At 30.4% G+C, this 13,291-nt stretch overlaps 1 protein-coding gene across 1 annotated transcript; it reads left to right on the top strand.

The window, feature by feature from the left end:
* Positions 1–639: 639 nt before the first annotated feature.
* On the top strand, positions 640–11,579 carry LOC105116320 (carotenoid 9,10(9',10')-cleavage dioxygenase 1-like; the record flags this gene model as incomplete). Its single annotated transcript, XM_011013609.1, has 8 exons — positions 640–769; positions 889–970; positions 9,954–10,016; positions 10,109–10,247; positions 10,454–10,760; positions 10,840–10,888; positions 11,022–11,172; positions 11,272–11,579. Coding segments are annotated over 8 exons (1,038 nt in total), but the record flags the coding sequence as incomplete, so codon positions are not given.
* Positions 11,580–13,291: the final 1,712 nt, after the last annotated feature.

Below are 13,291 nucleotides of genomic sequence, written 5' to 3'. Positions count from 1 at the left end.
TCCGTGCCCAACAATTTTAAGTCTGACTACAACACCAGCCCGAAGCTCTTAGATATCCCTTTAAAAAGTAGACCTAGTGTTTTAAGATTTTAGATTTTTTTAATTTTTTTATATAAAAAAAAATTATCCTCAGAGTAGCGTGGGTTACCTAACTATAAAGACAGTTGCAAGTAAATATAAAGCTAGTGATGGAAGCTGGACAACAACAAAAATACATTGAAACCGAAACATTCAAGATAGAAAAACGAAGAAACAAACCATCTTTTCTTGCTGCAATGGAAGGCAGTTCCCAACCAATATTACCAGCATACTTGCTGAATTTGGTGGGCATGTCTATCTAAATATTTTACTCTAAATATTTTAATTTGGTGCAAATTAAAATAAGACTAGAATGAATGCTTGGAGGCCTTGTTGTTATGACTAATTATTAGCTGATATCTTAGTTCGTTAACTCGGTATGCAGCTGCGATTTGGCGAAGTTAACGAGTACATTAGCAACAACGTTTTTGAACATTCTGGGATTGATGAAAATCACATGCCTCAGCAAATCAGCATTTTTTTTAAAAACCCAACCCGCAGCTAACCGGGTTAACTAGCCCAACCCGCAATACCAAATCAGATATGGTATTATAACTATGATCATTATACCACTTTTCTTTTCATAAATCAGCCATTTTCTTCCATGTTGAGAGAGCCCCAGATACAAGGGAGCTGGTTATAATCGGGGTGGATGCCACAAAACCTTTCTTGGAACTAGGAGTAGTTTCAGGTATGGTATGTGAATCATTTCAATTAGAACAGTACTGTAAATATATTTTGCACAATGAGATGTTTTATAAAGCATAGCAACTTTCCTTGCCTTGTACTTCAAACTAGTTAACTTTTCAGCCGATGGAAAAAGATTAGTTCATAAAGTTGATCTCAAATTCAACAGGTGTTCCCTTTCTCATGACATGGGAGCTACGCGGAGGTAAATCTATTCAATATTGGTCTAAAACACTGCATGGGCATTATAATTCAAATTGAAAGCTGTAACGATCAAGATGAATTGTGTTTCCGGGCACAATGTGGTGATGGATTTTCCACTCATTCTAGACATGCACGGACTCCTTAAGGGTGGCCCGTGAGTACTCAAATATCTTGCTGTACTTTGTGTATTTTACATGACTTGAACAATGAGCTGGTAATTATGTCTGTCATGGACCATGACGTGAACAAATGCAGGTTGATAAAATATACATGGCAGAATATGCAAGAATTGGAATCATGCCTCGCTATGGCAACGCAGACTCAATCAAGTGGTTTCAGGTGGAATCAAATTGCGCATTTCACCTTCTTAATTGTTTTGAGGAAGGCACTGATGAGGTAAACTCATAGATTTCTTACGTAAGAGGAAAGATTCCTGACAGGAACTGAATTCTCTACGGATTTTCCAATGATCCAATGAGATTTTACTGGTGTTAAAAAATAAATATGGCTATACCCAAGCTACTGATTCAAATGCTAGCTCTGACTCCGGTGATTATAACTAAAACTCTTCTTTCTATAGAAGTTTACTATAACCCTGATCATTAATTTACTTAACATTTCAGGTGTGCCTAAATATGGAGATCTAGCAAAACTGTATTTTGAAGAGCCAGAAACAAATAAAATCAATTCGGTAGTTAATTAAGCTGTGTTATTAACCTTCTTTCCTAACACATCTAAATTTATGCTGACACTGTTTTGGTTCTGTGAATCAGCAAGGTGGCCAATCTGAAGAGCTGATAAAGGTGGAATACCATAAATCCCAACAGAATACTTTCTGCACTGGAGCTGCCTTAGTTCCCAAACAAGGCAGTCATGTAGAAGATGATGGATGGATAATCACTTTTGTCCACAATGAAGATACAAGCATGTATAAAGAAGGTCAATTTTGCACTTTGGTACATAATAATTATATGACTCTCATATCTAAAGTATTTGTCTACGTTCATAGGCTTATATAATTGACACCAAAAAGTTTACCAGTGAGCCAGTTGCCAAAATCACGTTGCCATGCTAAGTCCCACATGGATTTCATGGAGCTTTCATGCCAATCCTGTTGCAAAGTTTGACAGCATCAAATGTTTACATCACCACTTTCTGTTTAGCAGTCTCTTGGGTTATAAATTGTATAATCTGGATGACGTCCAGAATTTGTTTTTATTGATCGTTGTATATGATATACACTCAGCTTTAAACATTGAATTTAAGGCTTAAACTCAAGAACATAAAGAAGAAATCAAATTTTCTTAAACGTTGGATCAAAAATAATTTTATTTATACTTCAAATAATAAAACTCGAAAAAAAGAGTAACAAAGAAAAGTCGAAAGGCATTCTATTTTATTTTCATTTCGAGTCTCACCTTCATTATACTTTTAGCTATTTGAAATTGAGTCCTTCTATCAAGTTTATATTGATTTTAACAAAACCCTCCTTTTCTCTAATTTTCTTTTTCCTTCTCCTTTCTCCTCAACCGCCACACAACCCAACCTAACAATAAGTCGATTAAGCAATCAAGTGAAAAAGATGCACAAGGATTGGATTCAAATCCTTTATTAATTGTCATCACCACCACATAAGCCTCTAGATGATGATCGATTTATATTCACATCACTAACCTTAGAACCCTAACTGCTAAAACTACTCTAACATGAACAAAAAGACTCAAACCCTAAAAACTGAAGAAAAATTGAAGCTAAAAAACCCTAGATTAGCCACTAAACAAAATCACAAGATTAGCCACCGCCACCACTTCAAAAACATAATTTTCATGGAAAACAACTTAATTCCCAAAAACAAGAGTCAAAATCACCATAATTAAAGAACCCTAGGATTCAAGAATTGAAATCACACAAAATCATATCCAAGACACTTTCAAAAAAATAATAATAATAATAATAAAGAGAGAAATAGAGACAGAATTACCTCAGCTGCAATATATTCAAGAACTGCAGCGAGGTAGACAGGAGCGCCGGGACCAACACGCTCAACATACTTGCCTGCCTTCAAGAACCTAGTAATACGACCCACCGTAAACTGCAAACTAACGACATAGGGGCAGGAGTGAGAAGGAAGGGATAGAGGAGGGAGGATAAAATAAAGGAAAGGAGAAAAAACTAAAAGAGAACGGGGGATTTTAAAAAAATACTCATAGTCTTCAAGAGAATTAACTGAAACTTTTTTTTAGTAATCCTTTTTTTTTCTTTTTAAATTATAGAGTAAGATTTCTTTAAATAATTAACTAAAATGATTTTAAAAAAATTATCAAAATAATTCATAGTCTTCAAGACAATTAGAATTTTTTGTGATAATATTAAAAATTATTTTATAAATAATTATTCATTAACTTAATATGCAGAAATTTTAAATGATTTACTCATCAATAATTAATAAAAATAGAATATCTATTTTTTATTATAAATTATTACATATTTTTATTAAACCTAATTTCATTAAATTTATTTATATAGGTGTATAAAAATGAAAAATTCATAATTTATTTTATCTTTTATTGAAACTTCCTTTTATGATCATAATAATTTTTTTTATTTAAATTGCTTCTTAAAAAAGATATTTTTTCATTAAAAACACATAAAAAAATATTTTTTTTATTCAATTCAAGTAATTGGAATGTTTATATTTTTTTAATTATTTTTAATTATTTTTAATAAAATATACTTTAAATAAAAAAACATGTTATCATAAAAAAAAAAATGATTGAGAACTAAACCCTAAACCTATGGTTCTAACTAAAAAAAATTTCTAAGATTTTAATAATCTTTTTTCTTACAAATATACATTTTAATTCTTTTTATAATTAAATAAAAACTGATTTTGAAAAACTATTCCCGACAGCGCAGTCTTTATCCTTAAATTGGGAGGCTCGAAGTGACATAATGCGGATTTATCGTTTTGCGGGGGAGGTTAAGCGCTAATGAATGCCAAGAATATTCCATCTTATTGGTCAACTTGTTTTCATTACTCTAATTATTTATGCTTATTGGAAGTTTTAGTGATTATAAATCACAGCTTTATCCGTACAGAAATGACTTAATATTTTCATGAGTGAAATGATTTAGTATTTAGTAGAATTTTGGACGCATTTGTGGATGCCAGGGGCGGTTTCTTATCAGCCTTAAAGGTTGTTTGAAATATATTTTATTTGAAAATTTATTAAAATAATATATTTTTTAATTTTTTAAAATTTAAGAACGAGAAAAAAATTAAAAGGAAAATATATTTTTATTATGTATTTTTTCCTAAGCTCTTTTAACTTCTTTTTTTTATGTTTAATAATATTGAATTACAAGTTTTTTATAGTCATTAAAACCCAAATAATCAAGAAATTAAATTAATATATAAAAATTTTAATTTGAACAAGAATTATATTTTACTAATTGAATTAACCGACTAATTTATTTAATTTAACTAGAGGACTAATTCATCTGTCCTTTAAATAAAATAAAAAATCAAGTTTAATTTTTAACACTCTCTCTTAAACTTAATTTCTTGATAGTCCCAACATATTTCTTATTTTGATCAAAATAACATATGTGAGTGGTTTTTTAAAGATATTCACAACTTGATCATGTGTTTTCATATACTTGATTTCAATTTCTTTATTTATAATACAATCTCTCATGTAATTAAATCTTATGTTAATGTGCTTTATTTTTGTCATGAAAAACTAGATTTTTAATTAAGACAATGGCTAATAAGTTATTCATATAAATCTTCATAGGCTTTTCTTGTAGCATTTGCAATTCTTTTAATATTCTTTGTAACCCATATAGGCTTTTCTTGTAGCATTTGCAATTCTTTTAATATTCTTTGTAACCCATATGGAATAACAAACATGTGATGTAATTGATTATATATTCAGTTTCACTTGTTGACAAAGTGACTATGGATTACTTCTTTGAACTCTATGTAAATATTGTGTCTCCTATGTAAAAAACAAAAAACTCTTAGTGCTTTTTCTGTTATCCATATCTCCAGTCTAATCACTAACACTATAACCCGCAAGTTTAAAATCATTAGAATAACCATAGAACAAGCCAAAATCAATAATTCCTTTGATATACAGAAAAATTATCTTCAATGTTCTGAAATGTGTCATAGTTGATGTTTCTATAAATCTACTCACAAGTCCTCCTCCAAAATGAATATCAAATAAATGCATGTTAAATATCTCAAAATCTTAATTAAGTTCTTGAAAGTTGTAGGGTTTATCTTTTCTCTTTCATCATTATTTTGACATCTTTGCTCTATAATTAATTGGAATATTTATTCTTTCACAATCCTTCATCTTGAACTTCTTGAGAACTTTTTTTGCTTGCAAACTTCTATTGATTCATAAAGATTTTATCTTCTCCTTGTTTGATCTAAATCCCTAAGTAGTGAGATATGAGACCAGTATCTGTTATCTCAAACTCTTATATCATTGGTTGCTTAAAGTCTTCAAACATTTTTGAATTATTTCCTTTAAAGATCAAGCCATGCACATACAAACATACAATAAGAGTATTACCTTTCTTTTTTATCTTTAAATAAATAACATATTCATGAGGGTATTTAATAAATTCATTCTTTAAAAAATAGTCATCAATGCAACTATAACAAGCCCTTGGGGCTTGTTTCAATCCATATAAGGCTTTGTTCAACTTTAATACTTTGTTTTCATGTTCATTTGCTTCATATCCTATTAGTTGCTTAATGTATACCTCTTCTTCAATAAAACTATTAAAAAAGGCTGATTTGACATTTATTTGATAAATGCTTCATCATAGTTAGTCACATGCTTTTGATTATATCCTTTTTACAATAAACTTGCCTTACACCTTTATATTTCTTTTTTAACATTCTTTTTTTATTTGTAGATTCACTTGACACCTATTGGCTTCTTTTTTCTTGGTTTAGGAACAAATTTTCATGTGTCATTCTTCTAAAATGATGCAATCTCCTCATCTGTAGCAATTCTATAATTTGAATTCTTTATTGCTTCTTCAAACATAATAGGATCATATATAGTAAGATGACAATATAATGTTACATTTTCATAAATAGAATTAGTTACCTCATATAAGTCAACAAGGCTCTTCATCTTTTTTAATGGATTTGGTGAAGTACCACTACTTGAGCTTTTACTAGAAGAAGAAAATAAATGTAAAGATGACACCATTAGTGATTATGAAGGTGTAGCTTGTTCTTGATGATATTTATAGCACTCCTTCTCTTTATCAAGAATCGATAGAAAATTATATTTCTTACCATCATCTCCCTTCCAATCCTTTGCTTCTTCTTCATTGAACTCAACATCTCCGTTAATCACTATTTTTTCTTTATTGGTGTTATAGAGCTTATATCATTTGAACTTTTGGTTATAACCTATAAAGATCTTTTTTGCTGTTATCATTTAGTTTGATCCTTACTTGATCATCTAAATGCACAGTCATTGCTCCTAAAAACTTTCAAGTGAAAAACATTTGGCTTTCTTCCACTCCATAATTCTTGTGAAGTCATGTCATTTAATCCTTTAGCAGGACACCTATTTGACAAGTAGATAACATAATTTATAGCTTTGGCCTAAAACTCTTTAGAAATCTTCTTATTTTTTAGTATGCTTCTATTCATTCTATCTATTACACCATTTTGTTTTAAGAATTTAAGCATTGTTAGGAGTCTTTTTATACTATGATCTTCACAAAAATTATTAAAATCATTAAAACAAAATTCACCCCCTATCAATCCAAAGTGATTTTATAATAACCAAATTCTTTTTCAATTAATGCCTTAAACTTCTTAAAACAACCAATCATATTAGAATTTTCTTTTAAGAAGTATACCCAAGATTTTTACCAAACAAACATGGTTTCATATGACCACAAACATTACCATCTATTTTTTGTTGAGGTTGACTTGCTTTTGATGTGAACTCATTTGGAAAGCTCTTGCAAAATTACTTTTCCATTAAATATCATTCACATTACTAATTTGGATGTATAATAGATGGTAAACCCTTCAACATCTTTTTTTTTTTATCATCTTTAAGCTATCAAAATTTACATGCCTAGATCTTATATGTCAAAACGAAGTCTCATATTTCACACATGCATTTAGGTATTTAGACATACTATTCTCTATGTTTAGCAAAAATATTTTATTCTTTGTCATGACTACCTTTGCAATCATTGCTCATTTAATATCAAGTAATGTCAAAATACAATCTTTCATCTTAATCTTATACCCCTTCTCTAACAATTGTTCTAAGCTCAATATGTTGTTTTTCACTGTTAATATATGTAATAGACATCTCTAATAAATTGATGACTTCTATATTTTAATTTAATCAAAATTATAGTTTTTCAATTGATCACAACTTTTGAATGATCTGCAAATATGACATGACCTCTAATTGCTTCATCAAGCTCCATAAACTTGTCTCCACACATGTAATTGTTTGCTCCATCAGTTGCTACTTGTTGAAGAATGTCTCAATGCACTAGAAGGAGTTGTTAGCCTTAGAACTTATAATTAAACTAAGAACCAACAAATTACAGTGCTTCCACATAGGGGCTCTAAGATGTCCAATAAATACATATGCAATAAAAGAACAAAATAAGAAGAGAAAGGAAAAGGAATTCAGTAACATGAACAAGAGAAATTGGAAATTATATTAGATGAACAAGAGTGGTTTTAGTCTCTTAATCTCCCATCCACCCTTCTATTATTCTACTATGTAAAAAAGTGAGGGACTATTCAAACCTAAGACATTGAAGTGGAAAGTTTGGATTGATCATGTCAAATAATCAAACCTAAGCTTTGATACCCCTTATTAAAAAAAAGGATGAGTGTGGTAAAAAATCAAAAATACTAATGCAAGGTCAAAAACTCAAGAAGAAGAAGAGGATTGAGAGGAAAGAATACTTTTATTAAATGTTTCTCTATAAGCTTTCTTAGTTATTCTCTCTTTTTTTTGTGCTCCTTAATAATATTGAATTACAAGTCTTTTTATAGGCATTACGTCCTAGACAATTAAGGAATTAAACTAATACTAGGAGATTCTAATCTTAACAAAAATTGTATTCTGCTAACTAAACCAGTCAATCGTTTCTCAACTAGCCGACCAATTTATTTAATCCAACCAGTGGACCGGTTCCTCTATTATCTAGAAAAGTTAAAAATCAAGTTTAATTTTAACAATATTAACACTATATTTATATTTCATAGTGGCTAGTGGCTACAACCTTTCTTAAAAATGCATTGCTTAAAAAGATCCCTCATATTTTTCTAAAGTTGGTTATTAGAATCTGTTGTTGAGTGGCTAATTAATTAATATAGGTCTAAATACTCTCTTTGGAATATTAAAATCAACAATTTCAATTTCTGGAAGATCTAGTCATGTTTGGAGAAAGAATCTAATTAAACAAGGATTCTAATCAACTAGTATAGCACAATTTTGTTTTTATCATAAATTTTTACATTAGCTATGATTTTATCTAACATTCTCTCCTTTAAATTGATATTCTTAAAGACTTAGTTTAACAATGAATGATTCTTCTTTAACCTTATCTTAAACTTCCATTTTTCACCAATAGTTTTCAGTCCTTTATAAACTTCATTAATTCTCGAGTATTGCTTTTTCTAATGACATCAATTTCATCATTTAAAGCCTTTTTTCACTTTATTTCATTAATAATATCTTTGGAAATCATAAGATCATAATATGAAAATAGAGTAAAATAAGGAAGTGGATCATTAGATTGTTTGATTCTAGTTACCTTATAAACATTTATCCATGTATGCTCTTTTCTAATATGTTGTGATTGTCGATCAATATTTGTTGATATTTCAAGTGTGCTTTGATCATCCACTAGTTAGGGTGCATTTTTTATAGGCTTCTCTTTTGCTCATGATTAAAGATTAAGCAAAAGATTGGATTTTTGAAGGAAGAAAGGCAGTAACTATTTTAAGTTTTGGGAAGGTATAATCCATTACTAACTTAATAGGTGATGTCGATAAGGCACACATCTAGCTTGTTTTACATGTTTGATGATACTTTTGAACTTGCTTTAGTGTTATGATGTTATGTAGTTTTGATTTTTATTAATACATAAAAATATTGTTTTTATTATTTAAATCTTGCTTTGAGTTATTTGTTAATGTTCTTGAATATTTGGGTGATGTTTATTAGATAAGTTTTGATGAAATTAAGTGGTTTTAAAATCTATCAAATGTGGTAGTAAGGTTTATGATGTTTTCTGTGTTGGCTGATGCATGTCTTTAATTTTTAGGTTTTGTTTGGTTCAGATAACCAATTTAAATTCAAATTGCATAAATATATAGGTTGTTTGGCTTTCATAGTTTTGAAGTTTTGAACCTCTTGTATGATTTTGATGATTTGATGTTATTTGTTAATTTTTTTTATTCAAATATATTTATTTATGGTAATGTGACTTGTTAGAAAGATGGAAGCATGTTAGAGAAGTAAAAAATACTAGTTTTGAAGGCATGATAGTATGCTAGGTTTTTGAGTTATTTTTAAGTTAGTAGATAGTGTTTTTTATTTTATTTGCAAGAGCATTGCCTTACCTCCCTTTATGATTTGAACTAGTTTTGGTCCATTTCTTCGTATCTTTACCTTCATATGATATCGTTAAATAATGATTTAGGATTTTAGTTTTAAATTAAAATCTATTTTAATTAAATCGTGATTATTGATTAATAATTGTTGATGTTTAATACTTAATTATTATTTAGTGATTGATTTCCATCTTTTTTATGCCTTTATTTCATGAAATATGGTCTATATTAGAATTCCCGCTGCTGGAATTTGTGAATCCAAGACTAACCTAAAATTTAATACGGTCAATCCGAAACAAATATATTAGAACCGTTTCATTATTGTTCATTATTTTTTGTGTATCAGCTACAACGTGATCATTGATCATCCTCTGATAGTTGACATAACAAGAGTCATCAAGGGTGGACAGTAAGTAAAGATTGCTCGATTGGATTTCTTTAAAGCAATGCCAATTACACAATCACTTGCTTATAGAAAGAGGTATCCATGTTCACATGCAGATTGATGAAGTATGAGGAGAAAGCGACTGCCAGGATTGGAGTGATGCCTCGTTACGGGAGTGCAGAGTCAGTCAAGTGGTTTGAAGTAGAACCAAACTGCACATTTCATATTGTTAATTGTTTTGAGGACAGTAATGAGGTGAGAAAATTAAGTAATTGGTAACAAGTATAACAAAGAAAGAATCTTGCCTTCAATTTTTGAAGTCCTGTTAATGTTGATCAGCAGAAAGCTCTTACAGTCTCTAGTTTTTGGTTGATATTAATTGGTTTAGTTACTTCTGATTGTTAATAAATTTATTGCTGAATGTTCATTCCTGAATTAAATCTTTCACCGATCATGGTCAGGTTGTTGTGCGGGGATGTAAGGCTGTTACAGCCATCATACCGGGTCCAGATTGGGGTCAGGACAAGTTTGAGTGGTTCTCGAAAGGATTTAAGTCAGATGATGCTGATGGTTTAACAGAAAGTGGGTATCTCTTGCACCGCGTACATGAATGGAGACTAAACGTGGCAACTGGGGAGGTTAAGGAGAAATATCTAACAGGTGCTGACTGCTCCATGGATTTTCCTTTCATCAATGAAGATGTCACTGGTTTAAAACACAAGTATGGGTACACACAAGTCATCGATTCCTTGGCAAGCTCTATTTCTGGTAACAAAAAATCCATCCTCGATGCTTACATTTCTTTTACATTTTACAAAATTGAGATTGAATTTTTTCCATGCGTCAGGAATCTGTAAATATGGATCCGTAGCCAAATTACACTTTAATGAAGAAATGTCAGCCTACTCAAAGGTAAATTCATTTATGCATATCCCTTTTGTTTCCATCACTCTATGCTATTCAATTTGGATTTCCAAGCATGGAAATGCATACATGGTTGCTGCTTGAATTTACATGGCAGGAGGGAAGCAATGAACAACCGGTAAAGGCAGAGTATCATAAGTTTCCAGAGAACACATTCTGCACAGGAAGCACCTTTGTGCCTAAACAGGGAGGCGTTGAAGAAGATGATGGTTTGATTATTACTTTTGTACACAATGAAGAACGTAATGTGTCTCAAGTAAGTCGACGACTTTTCTCCAACACCAGTGGTTTAAGTTGGGTTTACATTTCTTGACACAAGTTCTCAAATTCTCTTTAATGCCTTTTTTCCTTGTAGGTTTATATAATAGATGCAAAGAAGTTTGAAAGTGATTCAATTGCCATATTAACTCTGCCCCAGAGAGTGCCTTATGGTCATCATGGAGTCTTTGTTTCCATGCCAAATCAAGCTTAGCATGCCTTCTTTTTTGTACCGAATATGACTTTGGTCTTTGCATGTAAAATGATCTCTAGATTTCTTTTTTTTTTTCCCCTTCATCTTTTCTATTTGTTTTTGGGTTGAAAAAGTTGCACAAAGTGAGTTTTACGTGTAACTTCCAAGTTTAATCGTTTGATGATGTGTTTCAGTTTCAAGAAATTGGAGACTACTACAGTTCAGAACACTATTTTCTTCGTTTTCTTTTATTGTTGTTAACTCTTAGAATGTATAATATACGAGGGAAAACAAAGAATAATCATATATAAATATTTGTGCCGAAAAGACAAAAAATTAATCTCATTGGTATACTGTTGGTCAAATGCACGAATTGATATAATTATTGCTACCTCTAAGGTCTAATCTATAGCTTGGCAAAAAACGGAAGAAAATGACGCGCCAATTCTGCTCAGTTGAACTTCTAGCAGTGGAGTGAATGCGAGAGAGCCTGATCAGCTGAAGTTCCAAATAAAATTAAACAGAAGAGATTAGATAAATGAGATTCTAATTTATAACGTATGCTACATAAACCATACGTTATATTGCATCAAGGCTTCAAGGAAAGAATCATAAAAATTACACATGCTGGAGCCTCAAGAAAACATGAAACTGCATGGTTATAAACCAATGGAAGCAGAAGTGATACACGATACCAGAATGCCAAGTAGAGCCTCAAAGGCACATCCCATCAAACATTTGAGAGTGGAAAAAAATGCTGAAAGGCACGCTCGTCATAATGCGCCAAGACATACAGCCAAATAAACTACACAGACAACCTACGACAAGCCAGGGAACGTGCACAGATTTAGCTGCAATAGCACAGAAAAACGATATGAGAATTCCCGAGATCATATCGATCGTAATAGCTTAAATTTATTTAAATGCATTACAGAGAAGTTATGTCCATGTCTATTACTATGAAATAAACGAAAATAAATAAATGGCCTCAGATTGTTGTTGTTGATGGAGCCATGAATACAGGACCCTCCAATATTTAAGTTAATAGATATAAGATGAGAAAATAATATACAAGAAAACTTATAAATAATGTGAGAAAAAGTGCAGAGAGAGGGGAGCAAGGGCAACACGCAATGTGAGCAAACAAGTGATTCTTGAATTGTTGAATCTCAATGCCTCGAATGTTTTACTTGGTGATCATAAATATTTATAGACATTAATCATATCAGGTTACCTTGTAAAGCATGGAAAATAGTGTTGCGTATGCCTCGTGTTATGTGGATATGCAGGTGTCTCATGGTATGTGGAGTTGAAGGTGCCTTGTGGTGATTAAAGAAATGATGGATTGCGACCTCAAAGTGAAAAAAAAAAAAAAATTTGAGTTTTTTGTATCTACGTGCCTATGTATAAATTTAAAAATATTCATATTTTAAATATTTAAATAATTTGAAAAAGCTTAATGATTTGTAATAAATTAATGGTCGGTCAGCAAGGTCCATCAAATGATTTCTTATTATTCATTATTTTTACGCTCTTAATTTGCTAACTACCCTTGATTTTAATATATAAAAGACTCAACTAGCACGATTTATATATTGTTAATTTATTTTGTAAGACAATTTATTTGGTGGTATAGATCCTACATGAACATATATATATATATATATAGGAATTTTATGGAAGATTTGTTTTTTTTAATAACTCTACATTTGTATGCATCGTTAATATTGAGACTTGATGGAAGTTAGTTATTGAATTACTGGGAAAATTGTAAAGAAACATGGTCAATTCAATAAAAGTTCTTTAAAAACACCGAATGGTTCAATCATTTTAACAAAATAAATTAATTAAATGCAAAGAAGGATGAAATTGAAAAAAACTTTAATAAGTATTAAAATAAAATAAAATAAAAACCAAATTCAAA

This window comes from Populus euphratica, unplaced genomic scaffold, assembly GCF_000495115.2.
Source record: "Populus euphratica unplaced genomic scaffold, PopEup_1.0 scaffold1280.1, whole genome shotgun sequence".
Taxonomy (NCBI): domain Eukaryota; kingdom Viridiplantae; phylum Streptophyta; class Magnoliopsida; order Malpighiales; family Salicaceae; genus Populus; species Populus euphratica.
This window is presented reverse-complemented; position numbering and strand designations above follow the sequence as displayed.